At 35.1% G+C, this 21415-nt stretch overlaps 1 protein-coding gene across 1 annotated transcript in view; it reads right to left on the bottom strand.

The window, feature by feature from the left end:
- LOC149782308 (small ribosomal subunit protein mS22-like) overlaps positions 1-21415 on the bottom strand; it is a 41582-nt gene that overhangs the window by 10328 nt on the left and 9839 nt on the right. Inside the window, exons 3-6 of the mRNA XM_089933688.1 lie at positions 15419-15583; positions 13834-13977; positions 9064-9147; positions 1307-1452 (exon numbers count right to left, since the gene is read on the bottom strand). Coding sequence (XP_089789814.1) covers positions 1307-1452; positions 9064-9147; positions 13834-13977; positions 15419-15583 — 539 coding nt within the window. The remainder of the gene's footprint in view (positions 1-1306; positions 1453-9063; positions 9148-13833; positions 13978-15418; positions 15584-21415) is intronic.

The following is a 21415-nucleotide window of genomic DNA, read 5'->3' as shown; positions in this document are numbered from 1 at the left end:
CTGTGTTGTGTAGAAACATAATAATTAATCCTCTGGTCTTGGAAATCCAAATAAAATTTTCAAAAATGTCCTTGTTCAAGAGTTCTGTATGAATACAATAATATTTCCAGAGAAACGAATTAATCTTCTAGAGCCCAAATAATCTGAAGAAAAATTAACATATAACTAAAAAAAAAAAATCTTCAATATTTCAATACTGGTCACAACAGAAGAAAACAACTTGACATTAAATGTTTAAAAGCAAGGACTCTGAGACCACTCTCTCTCTAAACATCACTATTAATACTAAGTATTTCGTAGTTTTGGAAATGCATAATTGCGAAATAGAGGATGATGTGATCATGTTTACATGTAAAAGTCACATAGCTCCTGTATGTCCTTGATAAGAACCAATCATTTTACTCCGAGAAAACGTTGTTTACTTGACCCTCAGCCAAGGCCAGGAACTAAGTGTTTCTATTATTAGGTATTTATAGAAAAATTCAGGTCAAACAAACTTTCTGGAAAATATCACATTCTTAGCAAACAAAATTACATTACACTGACATGTAAAGAAAATAAAAAGATTCCAAAACCGACAAACAATCAAATCAAATCAAACACAACTTAAATCAAATGAAATATATGTAACAATGCCATTAAAAGTCTTCACAAACAGTCTTCAACTCCAAAGCTTACAATATCAACATGCTATCAAAACAGTCTTCACAAACAATCTACACTTTAAATACTACAATAATAATATGCCATCAAAAGTCTTCACTATAAACAGTCTTCAACTCAAATGCTTACAATATCAGTATCCTATCAAGAGTCTTCACAAACAGTCTACACTTTGGATTCTAAAATAATAATATGTCATCAAAAGTCTTCACTAACAGTCTTCAACTCCAAAGCTTACAATATCAACATGCTATCAAAAGAGTCTTCACAAACAGTCTACACTTTAAATACTACAATAATAATATGCCATCAAAAGTCTTCACTAACAGTCTACACTTTGGATTCTACAATAATAATATGCCATCAAAAGTCTTTACTAACAGTATACACTTTGGATACTACAATAATAATATGCCATCAAAAGTCTTCACTAACAGTCTACACTTTGGATACTACAATATCAATATGCCATCAAAAGTCTTCACCAACAGTCTACACTTCTTCACCAACAGTCTACACTTTGGATACTACAACAATAATATGCCATCAAAAGTCTTCACTAACAGTCTACACTTTGGAAACAAACAAAATCAATATGCAAGCATAAGAACCTTCACTAAAAGACTACATTTTGGATACTTACAAATCTCTCTGTACCATATCTGCTAACAAAGGTTCAATCTTCTTATACCAGGCAAAATAAAAAGCCATGGGCCCAAAGTGTCTTGTTGACCTCAAAACATCAAACTGGTGTCGTTCACAAACAGCTTCATATGTCCTGTGGGCCACCTGATTAGAAAGAATAGATTTCCTTAAAAATAGTAGACAAATTCTTAAAGTTTTATATCTAATTTTAGCAAATCAATTAATGATTGATGTAAAATAATGCTCTTTAACTTAGCTAAAAAAAATGTTTCTGCTGCAACTTATGTTTTGAACAACAATATTTTTATTACAGTACTGTATCTTTTTAATTAATTTTCTGGGTCTATTCCAGGATGCATAATTGCTGAATTCATGGTATTTTCTAAAAACTGAAAAACTTTCCTGAAAAATCAACTGATTACACAAAAATCACACATTATTTCTTTCAGGTCATATATTTTTTTCTTCAATAAATTCATCCAACATTCAGAATATTCCCCATTTTACAAATGGAGAAGGAAATTCCCCACCTCCAATCTTCAGTTATAGAACAGAACTAAAAATCCTCAAAAATTCCCAGTGTGAAATGTTTGTTCTACATTGTTTCCTTAGATGGTAAAAATACAGATAAGCCTGTTATCTGTCACTAACTAGATTCATGGGGCAGAACAATCTGTTTCGTTTTTTGTTTGAGTGAAACAAATCTTGAAAAATATAAATGATTCTATTTTACACTGTGACAAAATAAACATTTTTTTTCCTCAAGTAGAATATGTTTCTTTGATAATATTTATCCAGTCTAATACCTGATAACTACTGCTATCTTGTAATCCAGCCATCCCAGATTAAAACTTTTTAGCTGAGAAGCTTAAAGTTATCTGTTAACCTAGGTGGCAGTTTGATCGAGTCCCTTAATACTGTGATTGGCACCAAATCCAATGAAATCACCAGTTACTACTGGAGTGGAAGGCACCCTCTCTACGTAAATGTAACTGTTGAGAGGCTGGGAGCGTGTAAGTGTATTATGAGTGGGTAAGTACTATCAAAAAACATATTTTAGTTGATAACATGGTTTATGCTTCAAATACATTACCCAATCATAATACTTAAAGAGAATGGGTAAGAGATGGAGGATCCCAGAGAGACTATCTCCAGTCATCTAAGGTGTTTGACAGCTTCTAGATAATCAGCGTGGAAAATAGACTCAATATGTTGCGGAGTGTCTTCAAAAGCAAAAAACTTTTCTCTCTCACAAATCCAGAGGAAGTCTTGAAGCCATGTCTTTGTGTTGTGAAGCTATCGAACAACCTGGATAGGTAACCTTTTGCCATATGGGTAAAGGTCCCACCAGATCGAGTTCAGCCTTTTAGGAAAGATCTTGGAGACAAAAACTGGAGTAGTATCTTGGCTCTCTATCCTAGAGCACCAAGAGCAAGTCAGGGAACAGTTTTGTTATATGCAAAGGTTTGGTCTATATCTGGACCACAAAATCATTGCAATAGAAACCCATTAAGAAAACCTAGGATTAAGACATATGTTGCTGCATTGAGCAAAAACCAGCAGATGAAGGATTTCTCTTGCAGATGGAGTGTTCCCTGTAGGCAATGAATCTACCAGATAGTATTACTTCAATTCTTGTTCCTGGGGGGAAACATACTCTGTTTATCTGAATGATGAGTTCCATACCTACTTGACCAAAATCTTGAAAGGGTACAAGGTTGGAGATGTTCATGTTGACAAGGAGACTGAGAATGAGGATGTAACACATGAAGTTGTGCTCCAAAATACAACTAACCTGTTGTTTTGTAGCCTGTTATTTTTTGTAGGTGTAATGTCCTAAATGGATAGCATTTAGAACCTGTTTTGGCATTCCATTTGAACACAAGAGTGTAAAAGAGTTGATTAAATGCACTTACATTGACACCAAGTAATGAGTGATGCATTTGTAGCTGAAGGAACTCTGAGCAGAGGCTTATGATGTGCTCTAAACATGATTCTGAGTCCCCATGGTCAGGTCCAAATGTTGATAAGGTAAACCTCCCCAATTTGGCACCAAAAAAAATTGGAGCCTTCCCCTATGGGATCTGTGATAAGGGGTGGGTGTGTGAAAAGTAAGAGATATGGAAGGTTTTCTATTGAAACGCTTGTGAAAATGATCACCTTCCCTTTGATTCTTTCCACTTAATTCTGGAGAACCATGATTTTCAATGGCTGTAAATTTTGGAGGACTGCTTCCCAGTGGCCTGTGCTCCAAGAGTGTCCCTGTGACTTTGGTTGCCTTGCAAATTCAAATGCTGTGGTTGAGATGCTGAGGGATGGAAGATTGTATTCTTGGTGGCTTGTTGCAAATTCCATCAACCTGATCATGGAAGAGATTTGATCATTAAGATTGTGACTGTAGCTTGGCCTGTGATGGTCTTTAAGAAAGGTGGAGGTTTGCATTGCATTTTGTTCCACCTGTTTTAAGTTCATAGCTGCTGCTTTGGCCATGGCCATCATATGTTGGGCCTCTATGTTTACAAAGCGGGCTATTCTATAAACATCCTCCCATGTGTGTCCAACAAGATTCAGTGTGTGAGAAGGCAAGCTGGTTTCTGATTATTGAAAGATCACCACAGATATCAGGTGTAACACTGATCCCATGGTCATGACATCACAAATCGACTGATGGATATCCAACTGGAAAAATGGATTGTGGGGGCTTTGTAGAATTGCTGACAATAATTCAAGGCAAAGACATCTGCAAGAAAAAAAACATCTACAGACACTTGGAACTTGTAACTGAACTTTGTCAGATTGTGGAAGCAGTCAATGATTAATTTCAGTTAGAAATACAGACCTGCAGGTAATCAAGATGAATGAGAAAGACTGAACTCCAATGGGAGTGGGCAGAAAACTTTCAATCTGTAAGGCTGACTTTCAGTAATCATAGTAATATGTAATAACAAGAGAAATTAAGAGCCAGTTTTTGTTGTTTTTAGTTTAAGGTAGTGAAGCCACTGTCTCTTGTTCAACATGCGAAACAGTTGGAGAAGAATGTTCAGGATGATGGCTCGTTACAGCATGTTACAAGTTAGATCCTGAAGCTTCCAAGGTGTTGATAAGTAGAGGTCCCCTTTTTGTGACTGAAAATACATCTCTTGGGAACTGAGGCACCAAGATAGTCAACTTATGCTGGAAGTGTCTTGATGCAAATTACATACATGAGAGAATCTATATAAACTGGATGTCATCCACCAAAAGTGCCTTGTGACACTATACGCGTTAGACTTGTCCATAAGAGTGCCAGTATAGCTTGGACATATTTACTGTACATGCCTAGCAGCACTATGCAGGTTAGACTGATCCATATATAACAGGGTTTGTGAACTGGGTTCATGGGTATTGAGGAACTAAGCTCGGCATTATACTCAGGAAGTGACTAGCGACACTAAATGAGTCATGGAACTAGACAGTTCATTTGTCTGGTGGCTGATGTATGATCTACTGTGGTTGCGGCTCACTGTGATTATAGTATATGGCTGAGTCCAGTCATGACAGAACATGGCCATCTTCACTGGCATGACAGTTTTTCTCACTGGGATGATATACTGGATATTGATACATGTAGCCGGTCCATAATTCTAATATGCAAGACTGACTGAGGCTGTTGTTGCTCTTCACCTTACTCCTGAGTAAATTATATGGTTTAGAACCCTTGTATGCAAGCTGACATTTTTCCTGTCAAAGTAAGCTATTGCACTTCCCCTTAAAACCCACAGAACTGCCACCCACTGACCTCTGTATGCAATATGCAAGTCTGACATGTTTTCAAGGAATGACAACCAGAGAAAACTTCATATGCTGAGTGGATGTCAGACTGGTTTCACCAGTTGTATAAATCTGTAAGACAAAACAGAGCAGCATGAATCTTGCTTTATGAACTTATGAGTGTGTATACAGAGTTACATACCAAAATAAAGACCTGTAAAAGAGCACACATGGCCTGTATAGGTAGAGAATTTATAGCATCACTACTAATACTTATGAAGTGGAAGCTAAATAATAAATTCAAATAATAAGTTACCCATTGGAAAGCCAATAAACTGTTGACTGCCTACACAAATAAAATCAATGAAGAGTTGCTGAAAGGTCACCGGCCACCCATATTGTACAAACGCATTGGTTATGTATGCACACCATAAAAATTTTTAATTAGACTTAAAACTAATTATTTAAATTTATTAAATGAAAAAATTATTCGTTAATCTCCATAAACAATCGGTAGTTTCTGCGTGCCAAAACCGGATATGACATACATTTATCCCTTCTATTCAACCTAGCTATTCAAGTGCATAATTTCCCCACATAAATGTCTATGTGATATAGCGTACAATCATGCTTTTGTACAGCAAATATGGTGCACTGTGTTGCATACGGATGTAACCAAAAGAGTGATAATGGGGAAAAAGCGTTCTTTGTTTTTCCGAAAAACCATGTTTACCAGAAAAAAGTGTATTTAATCATTGGGACTGAATAGGGGAGGGATGGGAAAGTTGTATAATTTATGCTGGATTATAGTGAATTTGGCCCAAAGACAATTCGGCCCAACTCGAAATAAAATTCGGCCAAATTTATCAATAGTTTGTACGTTCTTTTTCTTCAACAAAAAAAAAGGCTATGTAAGATAGGTTTTAGGGAAAAAAAACTAAATTTAAACAAACTATTTTGATATTCTTTGAAAGAAAATAATCATACTTCATAGTGTACATATTTATGAGATAAAACACAAACTGACATATCTTGCTTGTTCTAATTAAAATATTTATATACATTTTTTATGCTAAAAAATTTTTGCATCTGCACAACGACATTCTCAATTTAAGTCTTCCGATCAAATTATCAATAATCATTTATAAAACAAAAAAAAATAACATAATATTCTACATAATACGTATACATTTTGCTAAGGGTAGTGTACATGGGATATTATAACAAATATACTTAATTTTAGGCTTCACGTTGTAACACAGTTGCATACAATACATACTAGATTACACATAAGAGAGAGCAAGAGAGAGAGAGAGAGAAAGAGAATAATGTTGAGCATTTTGTCAGTATTTAGTTGCTGCAATATGAAGCTCTTACCGGTTAATTTTCAAGTTGTTTTAGTGTTTGCGCATGTAAATTGAAAGCTTGTCATTACTGGTCAATATTGTCAATCATATTTGCTCCATTATTCCATACAAATTAGAAAGGAAACAATTTTGTGTTTAATTTGTGCCCACCCCACACACACTCACAGTACAAAATAAATTGATAAACATACACTTGTTTGAAAATAAAATGAAAGAAATTAACATTGCATTGTTATCATATATTCATTCTTTTTTCATGATGCGAAAATTATTCTTTAAAAATATATATCCACAAACTCCGTATATGTAGTGGATGCTGGCTTGCGTATGCATCCTTAGTGTAGTGTGTATCACTTATGTCAAATAACAAAATCACAAATTTGACGAAAGTAGTATCACCCGATTGCTTGAAAGCACCTGCCATTTACACATGACAAGTTACTTATTGCAAACTGACCCAGATTGTATTGTATCCAGGTCAACTATAGGTCGGTATCTCGCAAATAAATAAAAAATCATTATTTTAAAATACATTCAATGCGAGTGCAAATGATAATCTTTTTGCTAGCATGGGTTACAAAAGTATTATTAAAGCAAGTTATTATTGTGTATAATATTTGCCCTGCAAACATCAATTATGATTACATATGGCAAACAAATAGAAGCCCGGGTGATAAACACAACTGGCATGGAGCAATAAACTCATTGTTGACACTTACCGACAGGATATCAAATACATAGGTTATTTTATTACAATGCAAACCAACCCCGGAAAATTGACTTTGGTATCTTTTTTGTGTGTTGTTTTTTTCTTCTGAAGTCGGCCAACAAAAGGAAGTCAAGTTTGGTTCCTTTGGATTCTTTAAGTGTGCCGATTTCTTTTATCTTTTTTTCTGTATAAAGTCTGCCGACACAGGGAAGCCAGCATTGATTCTTTTTACCTGTATTAACAGGAATTTTCAAAATAAATTGAAACAATGGAACAGTTTTGAAAGCGACACAATCTAGTGTGTCGTGCACGCTTACTGATATAAGGCTGAACAGTAAATTAGTTTTCCTTAGTTTCATAAATATTCCCTATCCATAGTTTATAGTGTTTTATTTTTTGACAAGAAGAAGCATGTATTTCATCTTGTAGAGATAAATGTATGTCATTTCCAGTTGCATCCTCTATAGGTGGGAAATCATAACCAAGGGGAAGTAACAGCATTGTACACTTCTATTCTGAGTAATTAAATTATTATTTCTTCTTTACCCTTGATAATTTTTTTGTTTTTTTGCGTGTGAGTATAACTATTTTTAATCATGTAATGCAAATCTGATATAAATTGGAAAATGTTGGAATATTGCCAGTGACCTTTAAATAACTACATGTATGAAGTGGACACCAAATAATCAATTCTAGTAACAAATTAACTGTAGGAAGGTCAGCTTTTGAATGCCTACACAGGTAAAATTGCTAATAGTAACTACCTGTATGTATCTAACGATGTCAAACGCTATACAGTAATAAAAATGAGTTTCTATAGAACACAAAAAACCTGCAAATTAAAAAGGTATTGAAGTGTCATTATTGATACTTGTGAAGCAGGTGCTACAACATTCATTCTGAGACAATGTTATTTGTAGGAAAGACCCAATCATATTCTAAACAGGTAAAATCGATCAAGTGTCATTTATGACGTGGATGCAAAGACAAGATAATATAGAAAACTTACCTGAATGTTTTTGGACACTGCAGAAATTATACAGCAATATTAAATGAGTTCTCTATATCATGCACCATACCTGCACTTATTAATGCAGTTAAATCAACGTGCATGGACACTGTCATGACCCATTTAAGTATGTTTCAAAAGCCCATATATGTATGAAGATGGCAAAAGTAATAACACTGAAAAGTTATTAACCTTGTCATCGACAATAGAAAGAACATAAAAGTTGGAAAGTTATAGATGGAGTTACTTCCCTTTGAAGATGAAACTCCTCCATCTTGTTTTCAGGTAGAAAAACTTCCAAACTGTTTGAATGGACTTTCAATTCAGTAGAGAGTGCGCTACTCGGCAAGAGTGGAAGCAGTAACTGATGATTACACAGGATTTGGCACCAATCGGGGTATCAAGATGATGTCACTCAATCTAACTGCCACCTAGGTGGACAGATAACTTTTTTAATTTTATCTGAAATGATTTAATCTGGGAGGGCAGGATTTATGAGACAGTATGAGTTCTCCCAAGGTATCATGATGTATTTGCAGAAGAAACATTCCTAATTCCAGAAATATGCTAAATCTGATTATATTAAAACCTGATTACAGGCTCCTAATTATCTTTATTGGTACATGTTTCTATTGATGAACTGATAAGTTCTAAATGCCTATAAACAGCTGTCTGTCAGTTATATGTTTATTTTTAATTCCAATGGATTAATCTCACAATGTCTTGTGTAATTACCAATGAATGATGAGCTCATCTAACCATGTGGCAGCTGGGTACAATGATGATTTGACACCAAGGTAGTTCTAAGATTCAATGAATGATATGTACAAATTCAAACTGTTATAATTTCAATATCATTTGTCCAACGTACAATGCAAAGACACTCTAAAGCCAGGGAAAGCAAGCTGAGGTAAACTTACCCGAATAAAATCAGGATTATCTGGGTCAAATTGCAGACATGCTCTGTCTAGAATATACCTGTACTTCTCCTTCTCAAGAATTTTCTGGAAAGAAAAAAAAAGAATTATTTGTTTATTTATTGATTATTGGCCAAAAGTAGTTATGTACTTTCAAACACAATATACTAAACAACATAGGGCAATCTCCCATAATGATCACCTCCCTTGAACAAAACCTCTCTTAGCAAGTGTCTAATGTTTGAGAATTTGAGGATGTTCATTGTGATTAACTGTTACAAACTGATTTTGTCAAAAAAGTCAAGAAATGTAGTTATCTCCCACTTGACCAAGTTAATGGGGGATACAGAAATTCACATGGTCCATTTCTCTGTGCAGCCATTAATTACCCTTTGGTTCTGTAGTATAATTATAAAAGCAAGATGCATTAATGAAACTTGGTTCACAAATTAAACTTTCTGTTCATCTATCCATCCTCCCTACTTAGATTTTTGCAACTTAAAAACTGTTGAAGATATCCCGGACATTTGGTCCACATATCAGCTTTCTTTTGTCTAATCACTTTTCCTCAGCTTCAATATTTTTAATGTGTCCATCCATCCATCAATTATTCACTCATATGTCTGGAGCAAAACTCCCAAATTATTTAACATTATCTCAATGAAACTTAATACACATTTGACACTAGTGAACAATACTTTCTTTTTATATTCATGTTTATTATATATTTCATAATGTGATCTTGAAATACGTCAACAGGAGAAAAATGATATTGCCATAGTGGCAATATATCTGTCCTTCACATTCAGGAAATATGTGTCCTTATGCATGTTATTCAAATCTTATTTCCATATTTAGGCCCGTTTCATTTTTCTTCGTTTTCCTCTCTGTCGTTCTCACAGGCTAAACAGATTTAAAAATGTGGCAGTATAGTGGACCCTCTATTATGCATAGATGAAATCAATAAGGATGCACTATAAAAAGTAAACAAACTCTGAACAATAAAATGTAGGCTTCAAGTATTAACATTTTAACAATTTAGTTGTCTACATGAATCATGCAAATTTAAATGACATGTTGCTATTCAATATTCTGCAGCACCCATACAGTCATATATACAATTTACACAGTGACAAATTGACATATTTAGGCAAAACCCTTGATTAAAATAATAATAATAAAACTGCGTTAAGTTTCAAATTAATTATGCTCACGTCTGTAAATGACATAGAAATTGGGCACTGATGAGCGCTGATTCCAAATCAAAATTAAGTGGCAGTCAAAATTTGGTGCAGCATCTTTACTGAAATAAACTGCAAGCTTGCTAAGGCCATAAGTTCACAATGGAATGCAAAAATCACCAAGAAAAAGCATCAAATTCCATACAAGTAAACAAACAATCACTAAAATGTTTTGTTTATAGAAGTAATGATGTGAAATCTATCACATGCGATGGCTGTGTGATGCTTCCCAAGTGCATGCACCCCAACAATATTCCCTGCATCAATCCACACAAGAAATGTGTTAACAAAAATAATTAATCTCATCATATCTACATGAAAGCAGTCAATAATCTCATAAAATACACAATCTGAAGCATTCTAATTAGAACATTATAAAATTGCTGAAGGTCATTGACCTAAATTATTGTAAAAATTTAAAACTTCCTTTTATTAAATGTAGCAATGCAGTTCTTGAGCACATTTGCATAGAACACAGGAAAATATCCACACAAATTGATACTTTTTGCCTTAAAATATATGATAAAAAGAAAATCTATGTTCATTGTAGTAGATACAAGGAGATATTTCACTCATGATGTGGAAATATTGTTTATTACATATACATTTAATCATACAAACTTGACCTGGCATTTGATATAGCTGTTCATTCTATATTTCTGTATCATATACCCATTTAATCTTACAAACCATAATTGATATTGCTTTTTGACACAGAAGAAAAAAATTCATTAAATTTTGTTCCCAGTATATCTGTTCTTTTAAAACCCTTCCTTCTATATCAATAGCATGATGCCTTAAGTCAAATTATATTTACAAAAGTTTATCCTCAGTTATAATAAAATGCTTTAAAACAATTATCTCAAAATCATGCACAACACAAGTAATAGAAAGCAATTTAAAATATGTTTCTTTGATAATTCTTAACCAATCATAACACATTATAAGTGTGACCACTACCCTACAAATCCAGTCCACCCAAGTTAGCTTTTAGCAACAAGAAAAACCACTTTAAAAAATGTTGTATGGCCACGTAAGTGGGAGTTGACAAGAAGGATCATACATTGGATAGAAGGATTGGTGTATAATCCAGTCCATTCTTATGATAAGACTGGAGTGCAAAATGCACACTTTGTCAGATGTTAATTTAAGATGTAACTGCAGTGAGATTGGTTGGATGAGAAAACTAATTTCAATTATGTAATACTTATCTGCTTCTACAGCACTTCTTTATTTTTCCAGGTCTCACAGTCCACTGTCTAACTTAAATTATCCCCCCTGTCGGACTCCTGCATCACAGCCAATTATTCATTATTTATCTATCATGTGCAGTGCATGCCCCACTATTTAACAGCATCATCATCAACAAGGTGCAGAGCCTGCAGTCCACCAGGGAACTTTGTCACTGGACAGTTGTTCACATGCGTGACATGGTCAGTCGAGCTCCACAGCTACAGGAAGAGTTACTGGTCTGGCCCAATCGGACAAGGTTGACTGCACAAAACCCTATCCTGTCTGTAAATGGTCCACAAATGTCATGGAAGGTTGAAGCCAGGAGGCAGACATGGCTCAGCTACAAGGGAGTGGTTTACAACATCTGTTGAAGACCACTCATCACTCCATGCCGAAAGAGCCAATACACATAAAACTATCCTTCTTTACCATAACAGAGTACATGACATACGAGTGTGTTGGGAGTAAGGAATATCTGCAATAGTAGCATGTAAGCATCATATACTTAAAATTAGTTTAACCTGAACCCCTACCCCCAATAAAACAGCTGCTACTATTGCATTGCTGAATTAACCCATTATTGGGGAGGCTGATGGCTTCATCAATTCTGGAATAAAAAATATTGTACTTGTATGGTAGGAGTGTTCACTACTGTAAGCTGGTAGAAAGCTGGGTCACCACTCCTTGTGCTGTTACTGTAGCACCCAACATAACAAAAAGCAGCTACATTGATGTGCCAAAGATCGAAGATAGATGAAGGTCATGTGTGACTGCCAGAAGGTGGGTCTCATGATCCAAAGAGGAGTGATTCAAAACGGCCCAATATGTAGAAACAGTCCAAACTTCATGGGGTTTCATTCTCATGTAAGAATGTTCCCTCTCTTGCTAGTTAGGACAATTCATATGGACACAGTAGATGCCAAAATATCAGGGGAACCCTTATTATGTAGAAAGATGCATTTCTGACTCTTCCTTTTTTACTCAGAAGATTAACCTTGAAGTCCTAAGGAGCCTATATTGATCATCCCCAGCAACATATATGGCTGAGATTGGTGATATCAATAAGCTGTGGAGCTACTGAAGATAGCCAATTCTTAGCCAGAAACCCAGGTTGGCAAAAAAAAAATGAAACTGAATCATAATTACTATTGAAACAAATATAATGCTTTTCTACTGACAAGGCATTAAGCTTGCTTAGCCTAAGCAGAGCAGGAAATCCATCATAAGGGTAAAGTTCTCAAAGGGATAATCACTCAATGGTTCATATGGATAAAGTTCTCAAAGGGATAATCACTCAGTGGTTCATAAGGGTAAAGTTCTCAAAGGGGTAATCACTCAATGGTTCATAAGGGTAAAGTTCTCAAAGGGATAATCACTCAATGGTTCATATGGATAAAGTTCTCAAAAGGATAATCACTCAGTGGTTCATAAGGGTAAAGTTCTCAAAGGGATAATCACTCAGTGGTTCATATGGATAAAGTACTCAAAGGGATAATCACTCAATGGTTCATATGGATAAAGTTCTCAAAGGGATAATCACTCAATGGTTCATAAAGGTAAAGTTCTCAAAGGGATAATCACTCAATGGTTCATATGGAGATTTTGAACAATGCCCAAAGAATGCATGAGATACTGGTCTCTGAAGCTCAAAGTGCCTGATGTGATCAGAAAGATTTGGTTCTAACTCAATGGCAGCACCCCAATATAACTTGAGAGTGTCAGAAAGGGTTGCCCTACAGTAGATAATGAACTTCATTTACAGAGAAACTTACATGGCTAGACTTCCTGCCCATTACAATATGTCCCTTCTTTTTTTCCCATGCTTCTAACACAACAAACTATGTATCAAAATATAATAATTTTCACTTGTTAGACTCAACATATTTTAAGGTAAGAATTGGTTTTCTGTATGAATAAATGTGATTGACTAAGATGAATGGAAATATCTCAGAATCATGCCGAACTGATCTTTAATAGTCTCAAATAATTCAACCATTGTCAAGATCCTTTCAGCAAATATTTTAATTGCTTATATTTTTTTTTTAAAGCACTGATAAAGTCATAATTTTGCTATCTTAAAAATGAAGTACAGCAGAACTTCAAAATGTCATAATGCTGCAGTCCAAAATATTTGTCTGAGTTTCTGGAGGCTTCATGTTTTTCAAGGTTGCTGACATGAGAATGTGTTACACAAAAAGTCATCTCAATGATGTCCTGATAACTGATGAGAGGTTGTGGTTTTCAATGACCTCTAAGTTAGAAATCTCGTTATTACTCTAACACACTTCATCTTCTTTACCTCTAAGTATTCCTCCTCAAACATTCGGGGCATGACTGGTGCTTTCCCCTCCTGAGGATTGTAAATTTGGTTCAACCTGTCACGCTCTTTATCTGTAGCAGTGCGCAGGGTGCCATCTGGTTCTCGCACAACAATAAAACGTTTCTGAAATATAATTATTTTTCTTCATAAAAATGGAATTAAAATGTTGGGCAAGATATTTATTATCTAATAATCAGGTGAGAGGAGGCTCTAAAGAACACTCACCACTGAAAAAACAAAAACATCCTTAGCTTGAAGTCAGATGTAGTATTCATTACAAAGGCAAGAGACAGAAGGCCAAATTATCTTCATCAGGAATGAAATGGACATAAATACACTACTTAATCAGATGTACCATACTTATCCTAACTGATGCCCTTGGGGTGGGGGTGCAATTTCCGGGGGTGGGGGTGGTGGGTAGGTGTTGAATACCATACATCACAGTTTCACTGGAAACATTTGTAAATTGTTTCGATTTTGCTATGAGTTGTTGGATTACTCAGGTAGTGTTAATTATTTGGACTAATGGAAATATATAGATCTATAAGCCTCAATAAAGAAGAAATTTCTTTTTTTGTGGAAAAAAAAGGGTGGAGGGCTTCTACTGGAATAACTACCTTGTATGTTTTTTAAATTTGCTTTGGAAGCATAAGAGCTGCATGGCAGGCCATCTAAAACACAAGGATTCCCCTTCACTCTAAGGGATAAAGAATAGCCCTTATGCATCCTCCTTCAGAATTTAATGTTGGAGTCAGGTCTGAGCTACACTGTGCTGTTGTGTGCTACAATTAACTGATTTATGACCCATGCTTTTACTGTCTGCAGTGAATCTTTTTGGAATATGGAGTTAATCCACAAACTGGTCACATAAAACCTAATCTTGGAGAATCATATGAAAGTTACACTTGGTAAAAGAAGTACAGCTAGAGACTGGAGATTTCACAGGTATAGTTCACTGAGCTATACAAAACAGCATCATCCACCGTCCGTGTGAGTGAAAAATGCTAAGTAGACTTTCTGCATACTGTAAAGTATGGTAAACAAAAGACTTGAAACTGTCACTAATTGAATTTCTTGTATATTTCATTTCTGACCCAATCTCAGAGACCTTTGGGGAGGATGCAAAGAATAATACACACTCCCGGAGACCTCAGGGGAAGATGCCAAGAACAAGTCCCACACACAGAGACCTCAATGGAGGATACAAAGAATCAGACTTACTTCCCAAAATCCCACCAGGGGAGGATGCTAAGAATAATACATACTAGCAGAGACCCCAAGAGAAGATGCCAAGAATAATACATATTCCTAAAAATCCCAGGAAAGGATGCCAAGAACCATACATACTCTCTGAGACCACCTACTACCATCTTCATCAGGAATACCTACCCTGGCATTGAGTTACCATCATAATATTATGCATACTAAAACTATCAAGGGAATTTCAACCTGGTGGCTTAGAAGGAAATGTAGTCAGAAACAGTGCATAAAGGATATCACAACATCTTCAAACTTCACACTACAGCATGAGGATATTAACATCAAAGCTTTAAATATGACGTACACGATCTTTAAGCCCAAAGGAAATATCAGTAAAGACATGTTTCGCATTGGAGAACATATTGAGATCTGGATCCTTCTGTAGAACTTTTGATGTTCCGTCTCTCATCTTCATCACTGGAGGCATCTGAATTCTTCTTTTTGCAATCTGAATAGCTCTTTCTTTTTCCTATAATGAAAAAATGAATCATACTGAAAGATCTAAAGAACACAAAAGGAAAAACAAAACAAGATGCAGATGTCAACCTTATATCACTCATAAAACAGCTGACCCTCTCACTCAATGGAATTGGTAGGGCAGTATAATAAAAGCACAACCTACATAAACTATTTCCCAAACCTTGTATCTCATGCTGATTTGACCTTTTCTTAAACAATTTTCTAAGCTGATAAAAATCTGTTCTAAATATTAATGCATAATTTCTTGATTGTATTCAAAGTACTCAAAGACCTTGAAAATAAAAAACACAATAGTAAAGTCTGTGAGAATCGATGGACACTATCAAGAATTATTGAAGATCAAGTCTTTGAAGTGGTAACGAGATCAGCCAATCAAATGCAAGATCTCTATCTTAGTATCAATAAATCTTGGTCATAATTAAATACATCATATATCCTGATGATATATGCCAAATTACCACATTTGATAAAAACATGGTCAGAAATAAAGTTGCTCAAGTGTTGACTAGACAAGTCAATCAGTCGCACTCACCCCACTAATTGATATACATGTTATACATCTTCCCATAATTATAACTGTCCAAGACCTTACGGATTTAAGCTTATCTACCAAGTCTGGATCAGAAAGACACTCTCTAGAGTGGTAGCGATGACATGCAAGAACATGATACTAGTATCTCATGCATTATTGAACTCAAGTGAGGTCTTGATCACATAAACCTTATCACAAAGATGGTATTGTTTTCCTGTAGTATGTGAAGTCTTGATCACATCAGCCTTATCACAAAGATGGTATTGTTTTCCTGTAGTATGTCAGGTCTTGATCACATCAGCCTTATCACATAGATGGTATTGTTTTCCTATAGTATGTGAGGTCTTGATCACATCAGCCTTATCACATAGATGGTATTGTTTTCCTGTAGTATGTGAGGTCTTGATCACATAAACCTTATTACATAGATGGTATTGTTTTCCTATAGTATGTGAGGTCTTGATCACATAAGCCTCATCACACTGATGGTATTGTTTTCCTATAGTATGTGAGATCTTGATCACATAAGCCTTATCACATAGATGGTATTGTTTTCCTATAGTATGTGAGGTCTTGATCACATAAGCCTTATCACACTGATGGTATTGTTTTCCTATAGTATGTGAGGTCTTGATCACATAAGCCTTATCACATAGATGGTATTGTTTTCCTATAGTATGTGAGGTCTTGATCACATAAGCCTTATCACACTGATGGTATTGTTTTCCTATAGTATGTGAGGTCTTGATCACATAAGCCTTATCACATAGATGGTATTGTTTTCCTATAGTATGTGAGGTCTTGATCACATAAGCCTTATCACACTGATGGTATTGTTTTCCTACAGTATGTGAGATCTTGATCACATAAGCCTTATCACATAGATGGTATTGTTTTCCTATAGTATGTGAGGTCTTGATCACATAAGCCTTATTACAAAGATGGTATTGTTTTCCTATAGTATGTGAGGTCTTGATCACATAAGCCTTATCACATAGATGGTATTGTTTTCCTGTAGTATGTGAGGTCTTGATCACATAAACCTTATCACATAGATGGTATTGTTTTCCTATAGTATGTGAGGTCTTGATCACATAAGCCTTATCACATTGATGGCATTGTTTTCCTATAATATGTGAAGTCTTGATCACATAGGCTTTATCACATTGATGGCATTGTTTTCCTATAGTATGTGAAGTCTTGATCACATAAGCCTTATCACAATGATGGCATTGTTTTCCTATAATATGTGAAGTCTTGATCATATAAGCCTTATCACATTGATGGCATTGTTTTCCTATAATATGTGAAGTCTTGATCACATAAGCCTTATCACATAGATGGCATTGTTTTCCTATAGTATGTGAGGTCTTGATCACATAAGCCTTATCACACTGATGGTATTGTTTTCCTATAGTATGTGAGATCTTGATCACATAAGCCTTATCACATAGATGGTATTGTTTTCCTATAGTATGTGAGGTCTTGATCACATAAGCCTTATCACATAGATGGTATTGTTTTCCTATAGTATGTGAGGTCTTGATCACATAAGCCTTATCACACTGATGGTATTGTTTTCCTATAGTATGCTAAGTCTTGATCACATAAGCCTTATCACATTGAATGTATTGTTTTCCTATAGTATGTGAAGTCTTGATCACATAAACCTTATCACATTGAATGTATTGTTTTCCTATAGTATGTGAGGTCTTGATCACGTAAGCCTTATCACACAGATGGTATTGTTTTCCTATAGTATGTGAGGTCTTGATCACATAAGCCTTATCACATTGATGGTATTGTTTTCCTATAATATGTGAAGTCTTGATCACATAAGCCTTATCACACTGATGGTATTGTTTTCCTGTAGTATGTGAGGTCTTGATCACATAAGCCTTATTACATAGATGGTATTGTTTTCCTATAGTATGTGAGGTCTTGATCACATAAGCCTTATTACATAGATGGTATTGTTTTCCTATAGTATGTGAGGTCTTGATCACATAAACCTTATCACATAGATGGTATTGTTTTCCTATAGTATGTGAGGTCTTAATCGCATAAGCCTTATCACATTGATGGCATTGTTTTCCCGTAATATGTGAGGCCTTGATCACATAAACCTTATCACATAGATGGTATTGTTTTCCTGTAATATGTTAGGTCTTGATCACATAAGCCTTATTACATAGATGGTATTGTTTTGCTATAGTATGTGAGGTCTTGATCACATCAGCCTTATCACATAGATGGTATTGTTTTCCTATAGTATGTGAGGTCTTGATCACATAAGTCTTATCACAAAGATGGTATTGTTTTCCTATAGTATGTGAGGTCTTGATCACATAAGCCTTATCACATTGATGGCATTGTTTTCCTATAATATGTGAAATCTTGATCACATAGGCCTTATCACATTGATGGCATTGTTTTCCTATAGTATGTGAAGTCTTGATCACATAGGCCTTATCACATTGATGGCATTGTTTTCCTATAATATGTGAAGTCTTGATCACATAAGCCTTATCACATTGATGGCATTGTTTTCCTATAATATGTGAAGTCTTGATCACATAAGCCTTATCACATTGATGGCATTGTTTTCCTATAATATGTGAGGTCTTGATCACATAAGCCTTATCACACTGATGGCATTGTTTTCCTATAATATGTGAAGTCTTGATCACATAAACCTTATCACATGGATGGTATTGTTTTCCTATAGTATGTGAGGTCTTGATCACATAAGCCTTATCACATGGATGGCATTGTTTTCCTATAGTATGTGAGGTCTTGATCACATAAGCCTTATCACATGGATGGCATTGTTTTCCTATAGTATGTGAGGTCTTGATCACATAAACCTTATCACATTGATGGTATTGTTTTCCTATAATATGTGAGGTCTTGTCCACATAAGCCTTATCACATGGATGGCATTGTTTTCCTATAGTATGTGAGGTCTTGATCACATAAACCTTATCACATTGATGGTATTGTTTTCCTATAGTATGTGAGGTCTTGATCACATAAGCCTTATCACATGGATGGCATTGTTTTCCTATAGTATGTGAGGTCTTGATCACATAAGCCTTATCACACTGATGGTATTGTTTTCCTATAGTATGTGAGGTCTTGATCACATAAGCCTTATCACATGGATGGCATTGTTTTCCTATAGTATGTGAGGTCTTGATCACATAAACCTTATCACACTGATGGTATTGTTTTCCTATAATATGTGAGGTCTTGATCACATAAGCCTTATCACATTGATGGTATTGTTTTCCTATAGTATGTGAGGTCTTGATCACATAAGCCTTATCACACTGATGGTATTGTTTTCCTATAGTATGTGAGGTCTTGATCACATAAGCCTTATCACACTGATGGTATTGTTTTCCTATAGTATGTGAGATCTTGATCACATAAGCCTTATCACATAGATGGTATTGTTTTCCTATAGTATGTGAGGTCTTGATCACATAAGCCTTATTACAAAGATGGCATTGTTTTCCTATAGTATGTGAGGTCTTGATCACATAAGCCTTATCACATAGATGGCATTGTTTTCCTATAGTATGTGAGGTCTTGATCACATAAGCCTTATCACACTGATGGTATTGTTTTCCTATAGTATGTGAGATCTTGATCACATAAGCCTTATCACATAGATGGTATTGTTTTCCTATAGTATGTGAGGTCTTGATCACATAAGCCTTATCACACAGATGGTATTGTTTTCCTATAGTATGTGAGGTCTTGATCACATAAGCCTTATCACACTGATGGTATTGTTTTCCTATAGTATGTTAAGTCTTGATCACATAAGCCTTATCACATTGAATGTATTGTTTTCCTATAGTATGTGAAGTTTCGATCACATAAGCCTTATCACATTGAATGTATTGTTTTCCTATAGTATGTGAAGTATTGATCACATAAGCCTTATCACATTGAATGTATTGTTTTCCTATAGTATGTGAGGTCTTGATCACGTAAGCCTTATCACACAGATGGTATTGTTTTCCTATAGTATGTGAGGTCTTGATCACATAAGCCTTATCACATTGATGGTATTGTTTTCCTATAATATGTGAAGTCTTGATCACATAAGCCTTATCACACTGATGGTATTGTTTTCCTGTAGTATGTGAGGTCTTGATCACATAAGCCTTATTACATAGATGGTATTGTTTTCCTATAGTATGTGAGGTCTTGATCACATAAGCCTTATTACATAGATGGTATTGTTTTCCTATAGTATGTGAGGTCTTGATCACATAAACCTTATCACATAGATGGTATTGTTTTCCTATAGTATGTGAGGTCTTAATCGCATAAGCCTTATCACATTGATGGCATTGTTTTCCCATAATACGTGAGGTCTTGATCACATAAACCTTATCACATAGATGGTATTGTTTTCCTGTAATATGTTAGGTCTTGATCACGTAAGCCTTATTACATAGATGGTATTGTTTTGCTATAGTATGTGAGGTCTTGATCACATCAGCCTTATCACATAGATGGTATTGTTTTCCTATAGTATGTGAGGTCTTGATCACATAAGTCTTATCACAAAGATGGTATTGTTTTCCTATAGTATGTGAGGTCTTGATCACACAAGCCTTATCACATTGATGGCATTGTTTTCCTATAGTATGTGAGGTCTTGATCACATAAGCCTTATCACATTGATGGCATTGTTTTCCTATAATATGTGAAGTCTTGATCACATAGGCCTTATCACATTGATGGCATTGTTTTCCTATAGTATGTGAAGTCTTGATCACATAGGCCTTATCACATTGATGGCATTATTTTCCTATAATATGTGAAGTCTTGATCACATAAGCCTTATCACATTGATGGCATTGTTTTCCTATAATATGTGAAGTCTTGATCACATAAGCCTTATCACATTGATGGCATTGTTTTCCTATAATATGTGAAGTCTTGATCACATAAGCCTTATCACATTGATGGCATTGTTTTCCTATAATATGTGAAGTCTTGATCACATAAGCCTTATCACATTGATGGCATTGTTTTTTCCTATAGTATGTGAAATCTTGATCACATAGGCCTTATCACATTGATGGCATTGTTTTCCTATAATATGTGAAGTCTTGATCACATAAGCCTTATCACACTGATGGCATTGTTTTCCTATAATATGTGAAGTCTTGATCACATAAGCCTTATCACATTGATGGCATTGTTTTCCTATAATATGTGAGGTCTTGATCACATAAGCCTTATCACATTGATGGCATTGTTTTT

Source organism: Sinohyriopsis cumingii, chromosome 15, assembly GCF_028554795.1.
Source record: "Sinohyriopsis cumingii isolate HCF-2022 chromosome 15, ASM2855479v2, whole genome shotgun sequence".
Lineage (NCBI taxonomy): Eukaryota > Metazoa > Mollusca > Bivalvia > Unionida > Unionidae > Sinohyriopsis > Sinohyriopsis cumingii.
This window is presented reverse-complemented; position numbering and strand designations above follow the sequence as displayed.